Source organism: Moschus berezovskii, chromosome 5, assembly GCF_049115385.1.
Source record: "Moschus berezovskii isolate FMDL1 chromosome 5, NW_MosBer_1.0, whole genome shotgun sequence".
NCBI lineage: Eukaryota > Metazoa > Chordata > Mammalia > Artiodactyla > Moschidae > Moschus > Moschus berezovskii.
In genome coordinates this window covers 123,994,180-124,016,295 of record NC_142464.1, presented here as the reverse complement: position 1 = coordinate 124,016,295, position 22,116 = coordinate 123,994,180, and the positions used below count along the sequence as shown (strand labels likewise).

The 22,116-nt window shown below is 57.2% G+C and overlaps 1 protein-coding gene across 1 annotated transcript in view; it reads right to left on the bottom strand.

Moving 5' to 3' along the window:
• Positions 1–16,355: 16,355 nt before the first annotated feature.
• CPZ (carboxypeptidase Z) overlaps positions 16,356–22,116 on the bottom strand; it is a 28,849-nt gene continuing 23,088 nt past the window's right edge. The window contains exons 9-11 of the mRNA XM_055434526.2: positions 20,604–20,743; positions 17,453–17,552; positions 16,356–16,802 (exon numbers count right to left, since the gene is read on the bottom strand). Of these exons, the coding sequence (XP_055290501.2) occupies positions 16,468–16,802; positions 17,453–17,552; positions 20,604–20,743 (575 nt within the window). The 3' untranslated portion in view covers positions 16,356–16,467. The remainder of the gene's footprint in view (positions 16,803–17,452; positions 17,553–20,603; positions 20,744–22,116) is intronic.

Here is a 22,116-nt window from a genome sequence, read left to right as displayed (position 1 = left end):
GGGACCACTTCTCCCTTGCCGCCCAGGAGCTGATGCTGGGGATGGGTCCCCCTCTCTGCATCACACTGCCGGCAGGTCCGCCCCAGGCAGCTCTGCCCCCGTGAGTGCACATTACTCCCAATCAGGACGATGACCCCAGGGGAGGGAAGGTCCCGTGGCGCTCACTCTGCAACACTTCCGGCTCGTGCGCCATCTCGGTAGTCCTTTCAGCGCAGGTAAGGTCAGAAGCCACGAGAGGCCGAGCCTCTCTCCTGAGGCCGCACAGGACTGACTCTCCCATTTGCCGCAGGGAGGGTAATGAGCGCCCAGCTGGGGGCTGCAGCAGCCCCACGGGGGCTCATCTCTCCACTGCAGATGTTTGGGGGCCACTTGTTCAGTTGCTGTAATGGCCGTGTTGAGAGCGTTTACTCCATGAAAATCTGCAAGTATTGCCAATCAGAGTTGGTTTGTTTAGGTTTTCCTTTCTGTGGGGGCGGAGGGCAGGCAGGTTGTTAGGCGTCCCCATCACACCAGTGCACACACGCAGACCGGCCAACCAGGCTCCCAGGGCCAGGCGCCCTCTTGGTGGCTGGCTTTGTGTGTTGAGAAGCATTCGTCCTTAGATCAGCACTTCCTAGCGTGTACCCGCATCACCCAGCCCGCTGCCCAGAGCGGCTAGGTGACTCTGCAGGCAGTGGACACAGCGGAACCCAGACCTGTGCCTGGCAGTCAGACTGCAGAGGGCGTGCTCTCAACCACCACCCATCAGCTCTTCAAGGCAGCCTGGGGACCCCTGAGACAGCGGAGACCAGGACTGCTCACGCCAGGGGGGTCTAGCCCACATCCTGGCCAGCATGACCTCAGCTCACGTCACTTGAGGTCCAAAGGCAGAGAGGACAGGAGAGCTGGCCAGCCTGCAGATGTCCCTCAGTAGAGAACCAACAAGTAGTATAGTTCTGGAAGGCTGGCTCCAGGGCTCGGCTCCCCAGCCCTGAGTCAGTCCTGTGTCCCCAGCTCCAGGACGCCAGGGCTGCAGAGAGCATCAGTTCAGATCAGTCACTCAGTTGTGTCCAATTCTCTGAGACCCCACAGAATGCAGCCCACCTTCCTGTCCATAACCAACTCCCGGAGCTTGCTCAGACTTATGTTGGTGATGCCATCCAACCATCTCATCCTCTGCCGTCCCCTTCTCCTCCCGCCCTCAATGTTTCCCAACATCAGCATCTTTCCCAGAGAGCATGGTGAGATGCAAACCCCAGATCCCATCTCTTCCCCAGCGCATGACCGGTGGAAAGTGACTCAGGTCCCTGGCCTTGCCCTCGCCCTCCCTGTCTGTGGGGGCCATATTATCCACCTGAAGGTCAAGCAGAGTCCTCGACCCTGTGTGTCTGGCTCCCAGGAAAGACTATTCAGTGCTGGCCGGGGCTGAGACCCCCTGTATGGTTCTGGGCTGAGCCGAAGCTTTGGGGATACAGCCTCATGGGTCACGGGAACCTCAGGTCTCCTTGCAGACCAGCATTCTCCCCACCCAATGCCCCGGAAAGAATTAGGTGCCTCCATCTTCTCCAGGAGGCTGGGTTTTATTTGTCTCCTCTTGCCGAGAGTTGCCCTTTTGTGTTTTCATCCTGCGGGTCCGGACGTGCAGAGGAAGTCTGCTTCCTATGTTGGCAGCATGGGAGCAGGCTGGAGGCTGAGGAGCGTTCTGGTTGGTGGTCAGGAGGCATTCGTGCTCGGCCGCTCATGGCCTGGTGGGCAGATGGCTTTGATGTGTGTTGGGCGGGGCGGGGCAAGATGGAGTGTCAAGGTGGAGAAAGCTTCCTGGCCTTGAGCGTCCACCTCCCTGGGCCTGGTCCCTCTCCTTCCAGCCCATGAGACCAATAGCACTTGGCCAAGGTCTTAGCCTTTTCATACTGTTCATAGGGCTCTCGAGGCAAGAATACTGAAGTGGTTTGTCATTCCTTTCTCCTGATGCTGGGAAAGATTGAAGGCAGAAGGAGAAGGGGACGACAGAGGATGAGACGGTTGGATGGCATCACCGACCTGATGGACATGAGTTTGAGCAAGCTCCGGGAGTTGGTGATGGACAGGGAAGCCTGGCGTGCTGCCGTCCTTGGGGTCGCAAAGAGTCGGACAGAACTGACTGACTGAACTGAACGGAAGGTCTCAGCACATCCCGGGTGCTCGGGTCCGGACTCCAGGCTCTGTCCACCCCCTTTAACTCTCTCCATCCCCTGAGACTCGGTCAAGGAGTGAGGGCCGGATGGCTCAGCTGCTGGGCACCCCTGCCAGTATCCAAACCCCAGAGCCAGGCCCCAGCCTCTCCCTGTGAGGGAGGGGGTTAGAGGAGCCGCAACTGTGGGTGAGAGTCACGTGATGACCGAGTCCCTGAGGCCAAGCACCCGTGTGTCTGTGCTCCCCATGGCTGGGGAGGTGATGCAGCCAGCCTTGATTTCCTGCAGTTTCCTGGGGTCGTGTGCAGAAGGGGTTCCCATGGTCAAATGAGTCGGGGCCCTGCTAGGCTAGAGTGAGCTGGCTTCCTTATGCAGGCCTCCTCAGAGCCTTGCATGTGATAACGTGCACCGAGAATCTGCAGGTTAAGCCCCGGATTTACTGGACTGAGGGGCCCCCTCCCCGGGCCTGGGCTCTGGCTGACACAGTAGGGCCTGCAATCCACACCTTGGCAACTTCTCCACTTGTCCTCCGAGGAGCTCTGATTGTGCCTCTAAGAGCCACTCTGGATCCCTTCCTCTGGAAAGCCCTCCTGGAATAGCCCACCCCACCTCAGACACAGAGACTTGCTCCGTCTTTCGAGGGGGTGCACGGTGGACACACAGGGGGGTGGGGGGAGGGGTCGGCGGGGAGAGGGGGGCGAAGGCGCACAGCATGGACGGTCCACCGAGGAACCAGGAAGGGCCACGGTCAGGGTCAAGTCCGTGGGTGTTCTCTTGGCAGGAGACCTGGATGCACGTTTCTTTGGAAGATGCTGGAAGGAGTGTATGATTGAAAAGCCTTCCTGGGACTTCCCTGGTGACCCAGTGGTTGGGACTCTGTGCTTCCACCACTGGGGGTGTGGGTTTGATCCCCAGGCAGGGAACTAAGATCCCACATGCCGCACAGCACGGCCAATAAATAAATAAAACTGAAAAAAGAAAAGCCTTCCTTTGTCTTGCCCATTTCCATCCAAGTTAGCCCGCGTCCCTTGGCCCAGCAGGCAGACCGAGGGCTGACTTTGGTCTGTGGGATATTTCAAAGAGGTTTTCAGCAAGACTGAGGACGGTTATAAGCAGCTGTTATTGTACCAGTTATCCCCAAGGCTAAAACGCAAAGGTGAGGAGCCAGGCTAATTTAAGTTTTTATACAAATTGCAGGTTAAAAGGACAGAATTCCGACGGGGCCCGCGGTCGCCTGGCGAGTGGGCTCCCATCCTGTCCCACCTGTGTTCATGGGCGAGCAAGCAGCACCCCACCCCCAGGCTAAGTGGCTTGCCCAAGACCCTCAGCTATGACACCCCAAGTCCCACGCACGAGGCTCTGGCCCCACGTGGGAGCAGGCAGAACGCGGGGTTGTCACAGGGTACCGCCATTCCCCCAAACGCACTGTGAAGTAGGTGGCGAGCTCCCTGTCACCAGGCTGGGGTGGGGGGCATCCTTCGGGACCTGGCCCCCCAGGACACCACCTCCTGGCCCCTCCTCCTCCTGCTCCACCTCCTGGCCCCTCCCCTTCTGCAGAATGTCTGGGGCAGGAGCCGGAGGGGTGAGCGGCTGTGGGGCCCCCCGGGGGGCCAGGCGAGGAGCTGACACTGATGTGCTCGGGCAGCCGAGAGTTGGCCTCCCGGAGTAATGAGTCCACTCTAGCCGCCCTGCCTCCTGCCGCAGCCTGGGAGCCGCCAGCCCATGGTCAGCCTGTCTGGCTGCACACGTTTGACCCCGGTCCCCCCACAATCTTTTCTCACACCTACAGAGCAGACCTCTGACCTGGGCCGGCAGAACTTGATCAGCGCCTCCAGGGTCTGTTTATCTTACGTATTAATTCTGGCAATGTGGGCTAGGCCCAGAGACCGCCTGACCCCTAATTCTGGGGGCCACGGGGGGTGGTGGGGGACAGCAGACCCTGCTCTTTGACCATCACTCAACCCAGGAGCCTCCCTGGTCAAGCCGGATGGGCCGGAACCAGCAGTTCTTTTCCTTCTTTCTACAGTTCCACGAGCCGAGGGGTGCCGGCTCTGGGCCAGCCCGTGCTGGCGGCTGTGGGAGAAATTCTGCATGTGGATGTTGAGGGCTGAAGCCTCCAAACCCAATCGCTCTCTCTCGCACGTTCCATTCTTGAGCCGGATCAGAGCGGAGTGTTGGAATCCAGGTCAGGTCTGAGTCCCCTCCAGGATGACTTTTCTGAACTCTTTAGAGTCAGAGGCATTCGAATCAGAGAGAACCGGGAAGCCTCTCCCCTGGGTCGCGGGGTCTGGGGCCTCGTGCAGAACTGCGGGTGGGATGGAACCTCCTCCAGTTCTCCCACCTGCCGTGAGGCTTGGCGCAGGAGACACGCCACCTGTCAGGTAAGACTGGCGATCTCTGCCAGGGAGGATGGTTTCGAGGGTTAGAACTGCGGATGGACGTGAACAACACATGGACCGCAGGGTCCCTCCCACGCCCGCACCGCGTCCTGTTAGCTCGCAGCTGTTCGCCCAACGCCGGCACATCAGAGGTCCTCGGTAACCACTTGCCCGATGCAGTCTCAATTACCCACCTGCTCTTTAGCCAGCTTCTCTCAGACCCTGACACGAGGCTGCTCTATCTCTCCCCTGAAGAACTGACATTTTAAATCTTGTGGACGCTGAACCATGCGACTTATTCCCGCCTTTGGTTCCAAGTCCAGGTTTGGATTTCCAGCACCCTCAGGCGCACACAGGGGCTTGGCAGCGTTTTGTGTGTTATCCTTACCTCTCGCTTCTTATTCTTCGGTTCATATTTTCCGTTTGTCCAGATTCCCTCAGTGACCAGTTCCACCCTGCTTTATGACAGCATTTCTATCAACGACCCCAGACATCTGGGGAGATGGAACGGAATTCCTTTTCTACACACATGATGCATCCTCAGTGGGCAACGAGGCCTCAGTCACCAACCTGGGTAAAGGAAAAATAAAAACGTAGCGGAGCATCAGGCTCCTCGGCCGCACGCTGGGCGGTCGTGTTCCTGGGGGCCCAGCATGTTAACAGCAAACAGTAGCTGCTAGATTTTGAGGACCTGCTGTGTGGCATGCTCTTGGGGACTTCATCTCATTGAGTGGATACTCTGCCAGTTTGATGGGTGAGGAACCTGAAATCCAGAGGTCTTGAGGGCCTTCTCCAGGTTACCCCAAAAGGGAGCGGAGCGGTCGGGATCTGAACCAGAATCTCTCTCCTATGCCTGAATTCTCCTCCAGTGTCATCAGTGTCTCTGAGGAAGCCTGAAACCAGCGTGAGTCCCTAGCTTTGCAGGGGACAGACTGACCTACCATCCCGCTCACAGCTCCCACTCAGAAATAGGCTATTTTCCACATGAACTCAATATAAACTAGTCATTTCTCCTGATGCCAACTAGAGTATGTGTCTACCATAGAGAAAGGCTGAGCGCCGAAGAATTGCTGCTTCTGAACTGTGGTGCTGGAGAAGACTCTTGAGAGTCCCTTGGACTGCAAGGAGATCCAACCAGTCCATCCTAAAGGAGATCAGTCCTGGGTGTTCATTGGAAGGACTGATGCTGAAGCTGAAACTCCAATACTTTGGCCACCTGATTCAAAGAGCCGACTCATTGGCAAAGACCCTGATGCTGGGAAAGATTGAAGGCGGGAGGAGAAGGAGACGACAGAGAATGAGATGGTTGGATGGCATCACTGACTCAATGGACATGAGTCTGAGCAAACTGTGGGAGTTGGTGATGGACAGGGAGGCCTGGCGTGCTGCAGTCCATGGGGACGCAAAGAATCACACTACTTAGCAACTGAACTACTGCCGTAGAAAACCAGGAAACTACTGAGAACAGAGACACACACAGTGAGCCTCACGCTTCTGAGCAGTCCTAGGAGAAGTGCCGGGGCCACGCCGCCACGGGCCTTTGACTCCGGCTGCGCTTTCCACGTGGCCCCTTCACGCTCTGCTGTCTTCCTGCAGGACAAGTGAAGAGGCTCTGCCTCGCGTTTCTTCATGTGTTCCTTCTGGAAAACAGAGGAGGGCGCATTTGACGGGCACAGTGGCCAGCACGGAGGCGAGGCTAGATCAGAGCTGCAAAAAGCCTGCCCCACGCCCAGCCCTCCAGAAGGAGGCGCGCGCTGCCCTGACCGCCCCCTGCCGGCCACTGTCGTCGTCCTGTCTTGCAGACCGTGGCCTTTGGAGGTTTCCGAACCATTTCTGTTCTTTGAGAGCAGTGCCTGGTCCTGCCCCGCGGCAGCATCCTCTGTATCACTTCCCGCAATGGTGTCTGTCTGCCTGGAGCCCAGAGCCCAGCTCAGGCCAGTGTGTGTGAATGCTCCTGCTGCTTTGGGCCCTTGTCTGTGGCCTCAGAGTGCACACACACACACACACACACGTGCTTGGCTGGGCTCAGGCCCGGGACCAAGGATGCAGCAGCTCCGGAGGAGAGACTCCCCTCAGCGGGTGCGGGCCCCATGGTTCATGCCACCTGCTGCCCCCCCGAGGGCTTACCTGGCACAGCCTGCCCGTCCTGACCTCTAATGAGACAACCTCCCCCCAGTGATGGCTCTTGTCCGCGTACAGATCAATTTGTCTCCACTGAGGGGAGAGAATTGCAAAGCAAACCAATTATGTGCGTTCCACTGCACTCGGGGCACGCAGACCGAGGGGTCGGAGGGATTTGCTTCCTCCCTTCTCAGCGGGATGACCGCTGACCACTGACCACCCCGGGGAGAAATGTGGTGCTCCAGGTCCTGGGAAGAGCTGCCCAACTCCTCTTCCCTCGGGTGGTCAGGTGGTCCCACTCGCAGATGCCGACAGAGGTCCAGCCATCGCTCGGAAAGTGTCTGCATCATTTCCTGGGGCGGCCCTAACCAAGTACCGCAGACTGGATGGCGAAGAGGTCAAACCAGTCTATCCTGAAGGAAGTCAATCCTGAACATTCATTGGAAGGACTGTGCTGACGCTGAAGCTCCACTACTTTGGCCACCTGATTCGAAGAACCAATTCATTGGAAAAGACCCTGATGCTGGGCATGACTGAAGGCAGGAGGAGAAGGGGATGACAGAGGATGGGATGGTTGGATGGCATCACCGACTCAACGGACATGAGTTTGAGCAAGCTCCGGGAGACGGTGAAGGACAGGGAGGCCTGACGTGCTGAGGTCCACGGGGTCTCAAAGAGTTGGACACGACTGAGCAACTGAACAATGAACAAAACCAACAGAAACCCCTCTCTCTCCGGCTGGCAGCCAGGAGCCCGAGGCCTGGGTGAAGGCAGGCTGGACCACCTCAGAGGCTGTCGGGAGAGGTCCTCTGAGGCTCCTTCAGCTCCGGGGCCCCCAGGGCCCCTCGGTTCACAGCTGCCTCCCTCCCTCTCTGCCTCTGCCGTCATGTGGCCCCTCCCCGTGAGCCTGCGTCTCTCTTCTTAGAAGGACACCGGTCACTGGATTAGGGCCCAGCCAGTCCTGCACAACCCCACCTACACCTGCAAGGACCCTCGTTCCAGATAAGTACCCGGGGCTCGGATGTCAGCTAACTTCTGAGGGCACACACTCCCACCACCCACGAGAGCCAGCACCCTCCACCCGTGGACCCTCCAGGGAGGGAGGCCAGGTGAACGCTGGGGCCTTGCAGGCACCACCTCCGCTGGACTCTCCAGGAGGGCCGTGTGACCAGGGGCACAGCCAGGTGGGGCGCTCGGGGCCACAGGGAGACCTGCACAGCTGACTCTGAGCCCTCGGACACCTGCAGGTACCTGACGTTGCCCTGCAGTCCCCCCTGCCTCCACTGCACCGGGCGGGGGCCCCTTGGGGCCCGGTAGCTGCCAGAAGCACTCAGCTGGGAGCCTGACGCATAGGGGCTGCTGACAGCAGAGGTCGACGCCAGAAGACGCATTGGACACTGGGCCCAACTGGAGCTCAACTGGACACTGCGACTGGAGCCCAGGCCTCAGCGTCCCCCCCACACAGCCTGAGGACGGGAAGGACCAGGTCCGAGGCCTCCTGCCATCGCCGGCTCGGGGGCCCCCAGGCCTGGGCGGGAGCTCAACCCACCCCCTCACCCCTGCCCCGAGACTCCTGCTGACGAGGGCTCAGGCTGCCTGGTGGCCTGCCCAGGTCCTAGCGGAAAAGACGTGCCCCTGACGCTCATGCACGCAGAGGGCCTCTGCCCCGAGGCCATGAGGCCATGGGGGGGTTGGGGTGAGGAAGGGGACTATCCATGCTTTTCTCCATCTCATCCCAGAACAGCCCATGAGGACAGTGGCATCATCATCCCATTTTCTGGATGGGCAGGCGGAGGTGCAGAGTCACTTGAGTCACTTGCCGGGGGTGCTCGTCAGGGAGGCCATGGAGCTGGCCCAACCTGGCATCAGAGTCCAGCTGGGAGGCTGCAGCCTCTTGCGCTGGTCTCGGAGTCTCTCCGTCAGCAGGAAGCTGGGAGCCCTGCAGGCCGCTCCACTCCAACACTGCACCGGGGCCTCAGCTGCGTTCCTGGAGACCCCCGAGGCGCGCTCATCCTCAGAACCTCCCACGGAGCCTCCTTCTGGGGCTGGAGGCAGCTGACAAGAGGCCTCCCTCTTGGCTGCAGATGCCCAGCGCAGAATAAGGCGGGAAGACACCTCTGCTCCCACCCCTCTCGGAATGCACGTCATCAGTGAGGCAATCAGAGGAGTAAACCTGCAGCGTCAGCAGGCAGGAGAAAGCGGCTTTTGCTAGGGTGGCGAAGCTCCGGAAGGAGGCAGCCTCTGTACCGGGTCAGGGTTTCACAGGCCGCCCGCCCGCCCCATTTCTATTGACTGTTCTTCAGGAGTCCTGATTGGGTGCAAACGCAGCCAGCCTCAGACATCTCCTGGCCCTTGGCTACATCGTCCTCCTCCCCGAATCCTCCACCTGGGGAAACCAGAGCACGTAGTAAGCACCAGATGTGGGGGCTGAGCTCCAGACTCCCAGCCTCCCATCCTTCACGCCTGCGGTTCGGTTCATCACCGCCAACCAGCTGGCGGAGCGGGATCACAGGTCTCGGTGGTGCTGGAGGCCAGCACCGTCCTGTGGGCTGGATGGAGCCCAGCCATCCTGACACAGCTGCCATCTTGGTAAGACGTCATGGTTCTGGCTCAGCTGGCAGAGAGGCAGACTGGCTGAGACAGACTTTGATTCTCTTTATTGAATTGGGCACTATTGGATTTATGAAACTCAACTTTCCGATGACAAAAAAAATTATCTGTGTGTCCCAATAAAGACAAACGGAGCTCAGAGCTCGCTGTAAAGGCAATTTCGGCCACTCATCCAGCTCAGGGGCTGTTATCGCCCCCGGGGATGGTGTCATCTGCAGGGTTGGGATATAAAGTGCCCTTTTGGATTTTTCTTAAGCTCACATTAGAAAATTGTGGATAAATTTAATCTCGGCTAAAAGGTAAAGATAGTCCACAGCCAAAGGGCAAGGCTGGAATCACACGGCAATTGCTGTGCTTTATGTCCAATCATACACAAACTAAGAGGGGAAAATAGGGTTCTCCAGACTAATCAATTACATTTGAGTAATTGATCGTATATTATTATTGATGAAAGCCCATAATATGTGAGTTAGAAGAAAGTAAGTTCTCGAAAGATTAGATTTGTATATGAAAATGGAAGGGAAAAAAATGACTCTCATAAAACCATCTGAGAGTGGTTTATGGTTTAATGCAGAGTGGGGCGTGGAGACTGGCCCCAGATTGCTCTTCCCTCTCCCCACGGACTGCCCACCTGGGAAGGAGGGAGCTGAACGTTTAGCAGAGGGGAGGGTGGTGAGCCCACAGGAGCGGCTGGGTGGTGGAAGTGTCCTCATGGGAAGATGTGACCCAAGAAATAGGTCCCCTTAGAGGAAGTGCTTTTTCATAATGAAACATGGAGACAGTGATGGTCTTTCTGTAAGGGGGTGACTGTCCGATCCCTCAAGGTGTTAAAGCAAACATTGTAAGACTGGCCATCGGAGATGCTGGAGGGGAGGTTCTGCTTGAGCAGAGCTGTCTCTAGAAGACCCCCAAAGTCATTTCCAGTTGAGAGTCTAGGACTCTATTTATGTGGCAGCCTGGATGGGAGGAGAATGGATACACGTGGATGCCTGGCTGAGACCCTCCACTGCTCGCCTGAGCTACCGCCACACTGTTAATAGGCTACACCCCAGCACAGAATTAGAAGTTTCAAAAAGGGGTCTAGGCTTTAGAGTGGAGAAGGAGATGGCAACCCACTCCAGTATTCTTTCCTGGAGAATCCCAGGGACAGAGGAGTCTGGCGGGCTGCTGTCTATGGGGTCGCACAGAGTCGGACACAGCTGAAGTGACTCAGCAGCAGCAGCAGGAGTTAAAGAGTGCCACCAACCCAAGCTGTGGGTGGGTTGCAAGGGGCCGTGAGCAGGTACACACCCCTGGCATCTGTGAAGGCCCCCCACAGCCCTGAGCCATGCTCAGCCCCTGCCCCTGTTCCCAGGGCGAATCCCCCACACCCTCTCCTTCCCAGGCCCCTCTCCCACTGACCCCACAGTTTCTCCTGCTTCACAAGGAAAATAGAGGCTCTGCCGTTCCCTGGGCTTGAGGCCGCCCCCCAACACACACACACACACACCCTGAGCCTCGGCAGAGCCAAGAGCCCTCAGCACCAGCTGCTCCGACCCCTTGGCCCTGCCTTGCCCCTTCTCCTCCCAGTCCCTAAGGCAGCGACCAACAGGCCAAGAGGGCTTGGGAGACGCTCAGTGTGGAATCAGGCCACGTCTCCTCCTCCTCCAGGGAGACGAGGCTCCTCGAATGACCCCACTCCATTCTCTGGAGAGCGCCAGCATCCACCTAGGCAGCCCGGGAAAGCCTGGCCAGCGCCCCAGGGCACCCCTAGCCCTGCCAACCCCCGCCATACCCCAGGCATGTCCGGCTTTCGTCCTGTTTCCCATTAACTCATGAGCATCACAGATGCACTGGCCTCTCCCAGGGGCCTGGGATGCAGAGCTCACAGTCGGCAGGCACCAGAGGACATGTGCCGGGCACCATACCACCAAGGATGGGTGTGCCCCAGACCCGAATCCCCTCAGCGCTACACGTCCACCAGTGAGCTCTGTCCACTGGCTGTCACTCCATCCCTCAGGGCTCCTTCCCACAAGCCTTCTCTCTGCCTTTTGTGAAAAACAGAGGCAAGATTCAGATACCAGCAAATTCACCATTTTAAAGTGTATGGTGGGTTTTCCTATGTTCCCAGAGTCGTACAAGCATCACCACTGTCTAATTCCAGGACATTCGCATCAGTCCTGAAAACCATGCTCCTTGGCAGACCCCATGGTACCCATGTTTCCATCTGCTGTCTGGTACGTGATTTGTTCAAGTTATCGACTTCTTCTTAGGTTAAGTTTTATAATTTATACTTATTTTGATTTATTTTATATGTTTAATTTATATGTTTTCCAAGACATCACCTCTTTTTCTCCAGGTCAGTTTTATGGCCATCAAGTTACATGAAACTTCTGGTAAAAAAAATATATATATTTTTAATCTCTTCCAATTTTTTAGTTGTCTTTTTCTCACTTTCAATCATGTCTCTCTTACTCTCTGTATTTCTTAATCAGGTTTGTGAGAAGTTTATGTGTTTTTGTTGGTCTTTTTTCTGTTCTGAAAAAAAAAAACAACAACCAAGAATCCGGTCTGAGATTTGTGTATACTTTCTACTCTCCTGATTTCTTCATCTTTTTTCTCTATCATTTTCCTCTTCTTAGATTCTGGGGTTTTTTGATTATACATTCTTCATGTGATAAGTTAATTCCTATATTTTTAGACTTTCCTCTTCAAGCATGAATGTTCCTAAAGCTTACATTTTTCTCAGCTCTGTGTCCGACTGAGACGCTTTCCTTGTACCTTCTCTTAGATGAGTTAATAATTTCAGTTTGTGTTTCCATTGTCCTCTAAGGATGTAGTTCAGAGTCTAAGAGTCTTCCAAAATCCTTCTCATTTCTATGGTAACAGAGCTCTCCGTTTTTACTGGACACAACCCCACCGGGTAAAAACTACAGTTCCCAGCATTCCCTAGGCTAGGCGACCATGTGACTGACTTCTGGCCAATGGGATGTGAGCAGAAGTGATACGGAATGTTGGGGACCTGTCGGCTGGAGGGCAGCCCTTGGATGGGGCCCTAGATATCCTGGACTGTCCTGCTGTCTGACCAGCACCCAGCCCAGACTTCCAAATAACTCTTCTGTTGGTTCTCTGCTGTGCAGCTAAATCTGTTCTGTAAGATAAAGCATAATGTGAATGTGCTTCTTATTTTCCAAGGAGTAAAGGGTTGGGGTTTGTGGGGGCGGGGGGGTGTCAAAATTTTATATATTATTTATAATTTTTCTAGAATATGGCTAGAGAAAATCTCAACTTTTCTAAAGGTTTACTCTGTGACTAAGTACATTATCAATTTTCATAAATGGTCGGTGGCTCTTGAAAACAAAGTATAATCTCTACATGAAGCATGAAATGTTTTGCATACAGCTATTACATTGCGTTTGCTGTTATGTGACTCCATTTCTCTAAAGCTTGGTTCCTTTATTTATCATCTGCTAGCTTCGTCTGATTCTGAAATGGTACATTGCAATTCCTATTGGAATTCATTACATTCTTGTATTTTTAAATACCTTAGTTTTATACAGTTAGCTGCTAAGTTGATGAGTGTACAATACAGATTTGATTATTTTATCTTACTCGTAAATTGTTCTTTTAATCCTTCAAGATGTCGCTTTCCCATTTAATGTTTTTTATTTTCAGTTCCATCTGCTCTAGACTAAAAATGATGCCTTTGCTCTCCTTTTATCTGCATTTCTTAGAAGCCTTTCAACATCTCTTTATTCTCAAGTATTCTTTACCACTCGCTTGAAACATGCCCTTTAACAGAATGTGAAAAAAAAAGAATGTATATATATATGCACGCATATGCATGGCACTGAGTCACGCGTCTGTGCCCCTGAAACCAGCACAGCATTTGAAATCAACTATAGGACACGACTGAGTGACTGAACAGCAACTGGGGTGCAGGAGTGCCAAGCAGAGTCCTGCCACTTAGCACTCTGTCAACATTGGCCCCCCATCTTCTAGTGTCTCAGAGGGACAGACGAGAAGTCCAAGGACCATCTGATGCCTTTTCTTTTTTTTAATTTCTATAGCTGCACTGTTTTTTTTTGTTTTTTTTTTTTTTTGTGGCTTCGCTGGATCTTAGCTGTAGCACGTGGGACCTTTGATGCCACGTGTGGGTCTAAGTTTCAGCATGCAGGCTCTAACTCCTTGACCAGGAATTGAACCCAGGCCCCCTGCATTGGGGACACAGAGTCTTAATCACTGGGCCACCAGGGAAGTCCCTGCCTTTTAAGACTTTTTCTTTCCTCTGTGGAAGCTTGCAAGACATTCACTTTTCCCTGAGAGTTCAGACTCCATCTGACTCTGTGTGGCGTGTTTTCTCCGTCAGTCTCACCTGAACCTACGACCTCTTTCAATCCCATCACGAACCCATTGTTAGTTCCATTTTTTCCCTACTATTTGCTTTTTTCCCCAGTATTTGCACACGGGGCTGCTGGGTCTGTCCTCAACATCTCTTCCCTGTGGCTTTCTCTCGGTGATATATTTGTCCCTGGCCTTTCCACACACCAATTCACAACCAAGGCCCCAGATCTCTCAGTTCAGCTGAAAGCTGTGTTTTGGCTCAGGAATCATGGTTTTAAGTCCCAAATACTTAGCCGCCTCCTTGAGTCTCTGAGTCGTCCCCCCCCCCCGCCCCCGACCACATCCTTGACTGAGTCTCCAGCAGACCAATCTCCCGCCATTTCGGAATCTACCCACCATTCTCTGCTGGCCCTCAGCTGCATGGCCTCAGGATGAGTAAAAGCTAATAATCTGACCTTGTATCCTTAGCAGGTTATTTTCCAGCACAAAAGCAACAGAAAAAAAAAGCAAAATCTTAAAACTGTTTTCCGTCATCACATGGCCAGTAGAGGGGTGGTGTTGTCTGAGGTTAGTGTGTATGCATTTGGAATAAAGCAAATGATTGATTATAACAAATACAGACTTGATCTCGCCCATCGTTGTGGAAACCCAGGGTTCTCGGGGTAACACTGGGGGCCAAGTAATCCTGAACTTGGATTGGAGCCATGCACATGAACCCACCCATGCTCCCCCTACAAAGGAACCCTGTTTCCAGCTCTGTCCTTTTCAGAGTCTGGAAGCTATGATCCCGGCTCCTCCCAACTCCCATCGTGGAGAAGAGGGCAGTGAGGGGTAGGGGGCAGAGTTGACATTTTCCAAACACCATTTCCCACATTAGAAACCAGGAGACTTGAAACAATGGGAGGGACCCTGGTTCAGGGTGAGGCCAGAGGGCGAGGGCGTGGCCGAGGACTCCCGGGATCTTTGAAAGGACAGAGGAGCCACTGTGGGGTCTCTGCCGTGCGCAGACGCTGTGGGCGCCAGTCGGGGGCAGGGGTGCCTCTCAGACGTCAGTCTCCCTGCCCTTGTCCTCACCTCCAGGCCTGAAGTGTGACCTGGGTGCCAGGCAGAGCTGTCTTTGCCTCTCAGACTGACCGGGAGGTGGTTGTGACCAGTGGAGCCAGTGAGAGATGGGAGAGCAGGAACCCCACACGGGTTCCTGCAGGAGGGACTCAGCTGACACCACCCATAAACCACAAAGTCTTGAGCTCATCACACAAGCTCTCTGGGTGGCAGCGATCTCTGTGCAGCTAGGATGGGGTGCCCGGTACACAGTGGGGCCAAAGAAACACTGATTTTCAGGACCGTGGGTGAGTGTAGGTCAGTGGGACTCTGAGAGCCGTGGTGTTTGACCAGAGCTCTGGATCACCCTCAGGACGCACATATGCGCCTCGGTTGCAAACTTGGAAGCGCTGCATGGGGCCCAGACTGTGTGACGGGAGGAGGCCCGCGCCCCCTCCTGCACCCACCCAAAAACAAACATCACTGCCTGGCACCGGAAGCACACCCACTCCTGTCGGCTTTGGTTGGTCCAGGCTGGCAGGAAGTGATCCCGCAATGCTGATGGGCAAGGGCCGGGGGGTGGGGGCAGGCTGATATTCAGCTGCAGTGAAGCCACTGCTCTGGCAAGATACCACCCCCACTTCTGAATGGGGTCAACCCTGCCCAGGCCTGGGACTAGGGATGCAAGCGGCCTCTAAGAACACAGCCAGGAGCCAGCAAGAAGCCACCGAGCTGCGGCTGGTCCTTCTCTTAGGGGTTGACCTGGGTCCCCCCCTGCCACCCCCTACTGCCCGGAATTTGTACGTTGGAGTCCTAAGCTCCAGTACCTGCGAACGCGACTCTATCTGGAGGCAGCGCTGATCAGATCAGTAAGACTTATGAACAGAGGATGCTGGGATAGACATACAGACAGGCGTGGAGGGAGCAGGACGGGAAGACCGGGGTCAGGACTGCCGTCTAGACTCCAGGACACAGGCCTGGAGGAAGGAGCCTGCCAGCACGCTGACTCGGACCCCCAGCCTCCAAGATGAGTGCACACGGTCTGTGAGGCTTTGCCGTGCGGCCCGCGCGGACCAGCACGCGCTCCTTAGAGGCCTCCTCTGCTAGGCTGTCTCACTCCCCGTCTCACAGAGCCCAGGACGGACAGATGCACCCAACTCCAGAGGCGGACCTAGAGGGGGCCCTGAGGGGCCCTGAGACGGTTTCAACACAGGACGGGGAGGGGGCTGAGGAGGGAGACCCTTCCTCCTGGAGTCAGGCACTTCTGAGGGTGACTGCTGGGCCATGCTTCTTGCCGGCTCACCTGCCCTGGAGACTATGATGACATTGTCACCTGCTGGAGGCTCAGCCAACCCCCCATTCCCCACCAGGCTCCCCTCAGCTTCCCCCCACCTCCCACCTGCATCCACATCCTCCCAGACACACAGCCGTTAGCCGAAGGACCCACAGTCTCAGCTCCCAGCCTGGCACCACCCTCTCTGTGTGGCCTCGGGGCATCATGCCCCCTGCTGAACTTCAGCTTTCGGTCTATGGCGTCAAGGCCCCTCTGGATTCAAGGCCTCCCTTCCTGGGAATGGGCTGCACACAGAAGGGTTGGCAGGGCCGCCCTGGGAAGGCCACCTGGGGGACAGAGGAGCCCGTGCCCGGGACCCCGGAGGCGGGCAGGACAGGCGGGTCTCTCTCCTCCAGTGGCCACACCGGGCCGCACACACAGAGCCTCTTATCGCAGTGGGAGGGGAAGAGAAACACTTTAATGAGACGGAGATGGCTTTGTGGGACGCCTCTGGACGAGGGATCAAGAGCAGGAGACGACGTGGCCTGTGTGTCCGGCAGGGCTGGGGCACCTAGTACTTGAGCAGCCAGCGTGGCTGGTGCTGGCCAAGCGACGTGAAGTAGGACCACCACCAGGGCTTGCTGCCACCCATCGTGGGCTGTCTCCGGGCCCCCAGGGGCTCCTCGTCGGGCTCCTGGGGCTCCCCTCTGGGTCCACCCCTCTGGGACCCAGGAAGGAACTTCTGGGGTCCAGTCCTCAGCGGCTGGAGAATGAAGTCCACGCGGCCAGCCCTCTTCATCCGGGCGGGGATGATGACTTTCTTGATGACCTTGGAGTAGCCGGGGGCTTGAGCAATGACGATGTGGGCCCCGGGGGGCAGCAGTCTCCAGTAGTCACCATCTGGGGCTGCAGACACATGGAAGGAGACCCTGGACTCACACAGCCTTGAGACGATGGGCACTGGGGGTCGGGGGGCATCTGCCTGGAGGGCAGCAGACTCCAAGGGTGCACTTGCCTCTGTGTGTGCCTGGAACGTCCTTCCCACCACCTCCCTCTGTCAAACTCCTATTCATCCCTCAAAGCCCTGCCAAAACACACCTCCTCTCTGAAGCCTTCACAATCCATCCCATCCCAACCCACCCCCCTACACACACAATTAACAAGCCCTCCTTTCTCTGGACTATTTCCTCCAGGAGCACACATCACAGGGTATGGTATTTTTCAAACCAGCTGTGAAATCCCTGAGGGCACCCAGATCACACACAGCCGATCAGTGGGATAGAAGCTCTGGGATGTGAACCAATAGGCTCCCTCCATAATGGTGGTGTTTGCCCAGCGGTCACTTCTTAAGGAACACAGAATCCACACCGATGGTCATTAGCAGTCAGGACCTGCGTGTATCCCCACCCGCTGGGCTCAGTGCTGCAGGAGATACAGCTCAAGGTGGACACAGAGCCCCAGGGCTCGCCAGCCTCGCCCTCCCCCCAGGCCAGCAGTGGACGGATGGAACAGGGGCCACACTCTGAGCACTGAGGGAGCCCCCAAGGAATGCTCACCGGTGGTGATGTCGTGGCGGATGCCCTTGACTAAGATCCGGGCGTTCTTGACTGGCTTCCCAAATTTGTCCATCACCATGCCTTTGATGCCCCGGTGCACCTGAGAGGCCAAGGGCAGGGTGGCGACACGGCTCGTGCCTGCCCGAGGGCCCGGCAGCCCGCCCAGCCTGTCTCCAGGGAAACCCTCGTCTGTGAAGGGAGGGTGAGCAGCGGGGAGCCCACCGCCGGGGTCCTCCCCCAGCAGCAATCGACCCCATTCTGGGTCTGCAAACGGCCCACAGCACCAGCTCGGGGGTCTGGCTGACAATATCTCCTGAGCCCTGAGCGGCAGACCCCTCGTGCCCACCTGTGAACACGTCTGAGCCTGGGTAACCAGGGCCGGTGGGGCCGGGGTCCCGAAGGCAGTGGGGGCGGTGGGGGGGCAGCAGGAGGCCCAGGCCCGAAGGTCGGGACCCTGGTGTCAGTCCCGGCCGGGCGCCAACCGGCTCTCTGGCCTCGGGCAAGCTACCTGGGCACCTCGGCCCCCTCCCCATCTGTGAGAGAGGGTCACTGTGTCCGCCTCGGGGAGTAAGAATTAGCACAGCTGAGCTGGAGGGAGGGCGGCCCCACCCTCTCGGTGGGCTGGTCCTAAGCATGGGCAGTGTCCAAGAAGATGGCCCGCAGTTCATCACACGTCACCATCAGGCCAGGAAGCCTTACACTTGGCAAAGGAAGCAGCTCCCGGAGCCTCTGCACAGTTCTAAAACGATGTGCAACAAACAAGCTGCGCACCCTGGCTCTGTTGGCTGGAAACAACCAGAGGTCGATCCTCCTCATGTCAGAGGAGGCTGGGACGCCTGGGTGGGAAGAGTAGCTCAGCTTGGGGGGATTGTTCTGTCCCTGAAGGCTGCCCCTCCCTCCTCCAGGGCCACCCAAGACTGCCAGCCTCCACCCTGGCCCTTCCTCTGCTCGCAATGCCTGACCTATTCCTCTCCCCTTCCCAGACACAGCTCACACTCCTCTTCCTCCAGGAAGCCCTCCCTGATGACTGGTCACATCAGGGGCCTCCTTGGGGAACCCACAGTCCTGGTTTCCCTTCTTCCAGCTCTGACCTCACTGTGATGTCACCGTCTGCCTTTTCCTGGCCCCCTAACCCGAGAGCAGAGACCAGACACACAGAAGGACCTCCAGCAAGCTCTTGGTCCGTCCCTGCTCTCAGGCGGATGATCATCGTCCTGCAGAAGCAGGCACGCGGAGCTCTCAGGCAGAGGAGGAGAGATGCCCTCCACCGCCACCTCAACCAGAGAGAGGTGGACGCCACCCCCCAGGCCTGGTCAGGATCACTTGGGGAACGGCCTCAGTGGACATGACAGACAGATCCTTATCAGGAGGCCCGGGCAGCTGTCCTGGAGACCATCCTGGGGGGCAGCCATGCTCGGCCACCTGCTGCTCGGCCATCCACAGTATCGCGCTTGCTAGTAAATCTTTATGCCCCAAGCCTTCACATGTAATATCCACAGAGAGATCCCAGCCCCATTTAAAGCTCCTTAAAAGTCATTTCCACCAGACAGCCGTAAAGCGGGACGCGCAAGGAGGCCTGGCCACGAGCCATTATTGATGCTGACGGGCCCTGAGCGGCGAGGTCGCTGGCACAGCCACCAAGAAGGACCCCACGCTGACAATGTCCAGTTGTCATCTGGGGCCTTGCTCCCTCCCTACTACTGCAGCTGCTGGCCCAGAGGCTCTGCTCGCTCCCCACTGGGAAGAAGTTCCTGATCTCTCTGGAACGGAGGGGCCTCAACAACGGAACCGGGACTTGGGGCAGGCAGATCTGAGTTCGAGAGGTCAATGACATCGGACCAGCGCAGTCACTCTCTCACCCTCTCTGTCTCCTCCTCTGGCTATATCAGAGCCCCCGTGATCCCGGATGGGAGCCCAGGGACCCCTGACCGGCACGATCCTTCCCCAGCACCCTCGTTCTTCCAACTGAAAAACGCGGCAGCCCGGTCTCCCAGCCAGGCCTGGTGGCGGGATTCGAGGCCACGTGGCTGGGGGTGGGGGCACCGACTGTAAAGTGCTGTGCACTTACAGCCCCGTGCTCTCTCCCTCGGGCAATCCTGCTCATCTCTTCAGACCTGGCCCTCACTGGGACGTGGCAGCAACACGCCAATTTTATGATTCTTAAAGATGCTCGGGAAAAAGCAAAAAGCAGCAGCTTCTTGCAAAACCACCGTCATCACGCTCCATTTTGAGTTCCCGTGTCCCTCGTACGAGCGTTACCCTATTCAGAACCACATCCCCAGGTCGGGGGGTCCATGCTGTGGAGCCTGAGGGCTGGGGCAGGGCTGGGAGGGGTGGCGGGACCTCGGCATTGGGTCCATGTCACTGGACCACCGGGAGTCTCGGTTCTCTGGGTCCGGTGAGGGGTGACTTTAGACACGCTCTCTGAGGCCCCCCACTCACAGCATGCTTATTTCTGGAGGCTCTCAGCCCACGATGAGGGGGTCATCCCTCAATCCTGTTGCCCCACTCCCGCCCCAGCAGCCTGTGTCCTCCCCTCCGAGCCTGAGGGGCAGATGTACCCAGGCCCTGCCTGACGACCCTGCACGCTGCTGCCAGCCATGCCCTCCAGGCGTGCTCCCAGCCAGGGCTCACCCCTTCCCAGGGCCATGCCCCTCACTCTGGCCATGGGATCCTCAATGGTCTAAACACCCCCACTGAATTATAAGCTACGCCACCTCCTCTGCCAGAGGGTCCCTATCCTGTGGCATGACCTCCCCTACTTCTCCTTCAAGACACATCCTGGGTGCTTTCTTCCTCCAGAAGACACCTGGCCTCCAAGGTTGGGTCAGGGGCTCCCCTGGGCTGCACTGGCCCCTGCACTCCCCTCGCAGAGACCCCCTGCTGCACTGGGGACCCTGATGTATGCCCCCCTGGCATTCCCAGCCACCCCGAGGCTGGGCCTAAGGGAGGAGAGACGTCTGGTGAGCCTTCACTCATGAGCACAGATGTTTAACGAAGAAGCAAGTGCGGTGCAACTACATGGCCACGTGGACGCCGAGCCCCACCACGCGGTGTCCGGTCCAGGGGGTCGCCCGCCGCAGGGCCTGGGTCTGGCCCCCTCCCCGGGTCGGGCTCCAGGTGGGGTCGGGGCCCAGCGCCCAGAGCTCACCATCTCCATGAAGTTAAGCAGCGGCTCCTTGTTGTGCTGCCAGATTGCGTACAGGGCCTCCTCTGGGGGGAATTTCACGCAGCCCAGCTCCACCGTGATCTCAAAGCAGTTGCTGTGCAGGTAGTTGAAGTCGGACATGCCTGCAGCACGGCGGGGTGGGGAAGGCTGAGCGAGCGGTCCTCAACACCGGCCCCCGCGGGGCCCCGGGCTGGAAAGCTGGGAGGGGCTGGTGTCCTACCCCGGCCTCCCAACTGGACAGACAGAGGCAGACGGCTCCCACCCAAGGTCCCAGAGGAGGGGGAACTGGGCTGGGGAACAAGTGGTCTGGCGCCCCTGTCCACAGACTCCCCTATCATCTGTGTGGCCTTCTGGGGAGTAAGGAGCAAGTCCACCTCCAGAAGAGAAGCTGGGCTCATGTTGCGGGTCACATGAGCCCCTGGGGCCCGAGGCGTGGCCCCTGCCCCAACCTGATTACTGGTAACAGTGTCCATTTACCTGGGCAGTCCCGAGAACAGCTCAGGGAGGAAGGTCCTATGACCTCCATCTCTGGGGGAGCCCAGCCCAGGGGGCCTGATGGCTGGCCTGGGAGGCCACAGAGGCTTTGGAGCAGGTCGGCTGATCACCGCCCCTCGAGGTTGCCCTCCACCCCAACTGCTTGGGAGGTCTTATCCAGCAGAAGCTTCCAGGCGGCTCTGGTGCCCGGACCTTCAGAGCTTCAGGGCCTCCTCCAAGCCCTGGCAGCCAGCAGCCACCCTTCATGAGTTACTGTTCAAGTCTGCAGTGGGGCCACACCGCACATACACAGATGGCCCCTTTGTCCCTGGCCACTGGCCCCTAACCCTCCTGAATTCATGCCCTGTGGGTGGGGAGCCTGGTTCACCTCTCCCAGGCTCAGCCCCCCAGTGGGCTCTTTACAGACCCCACTGGAGGGTCATGATTGAGACTCAGCGCCCTCCCCCCGAGGGTCAGGGGACCCATGTGTCTGGGTCCTGGCGAGAGAGAAGCTGCATTGACCCCTCTGGGGAAGGACCACATGTGCCACCGTGGGCAGCAGGGGCTCTGAGCAGAGGAGAACATGTTTTGGAACAGGAGCCGAGGGGCCGCCCTATCCACCTCCCAGGAGAAGTCGGGGGACAGGCAGGCTGAGTCCCAGCTCTGCCACAGGCTGAGGCCCTCGAGCTGGCCCTTTCCTTGTCTGAGCCCAATTTCCTTATCTGTCAAGGGACATGAATACTCGGTGTCGTGCCAGCGTGGAGGGGTGGCCAGCAGCGCGTGGAGGCCTGTGGGCTCAGCCTCAGGTCCCCCATGACACAGGGAGTCACCTGCTCCCACATTTCAGAAAAACAGTGTATAGTTTTAGTGTAAGAACATCAGACACGTTTGGACCCTAGTATTTATACAGTACTCAACACCCTTCCTCACTTCTCTAAAACTCCAGCTTAACTGACAATCCTGTACTCCGTCAGGCAACCCTACAAAACCCCCAAAAAGCAAACTGGTCATGGGTGGGATC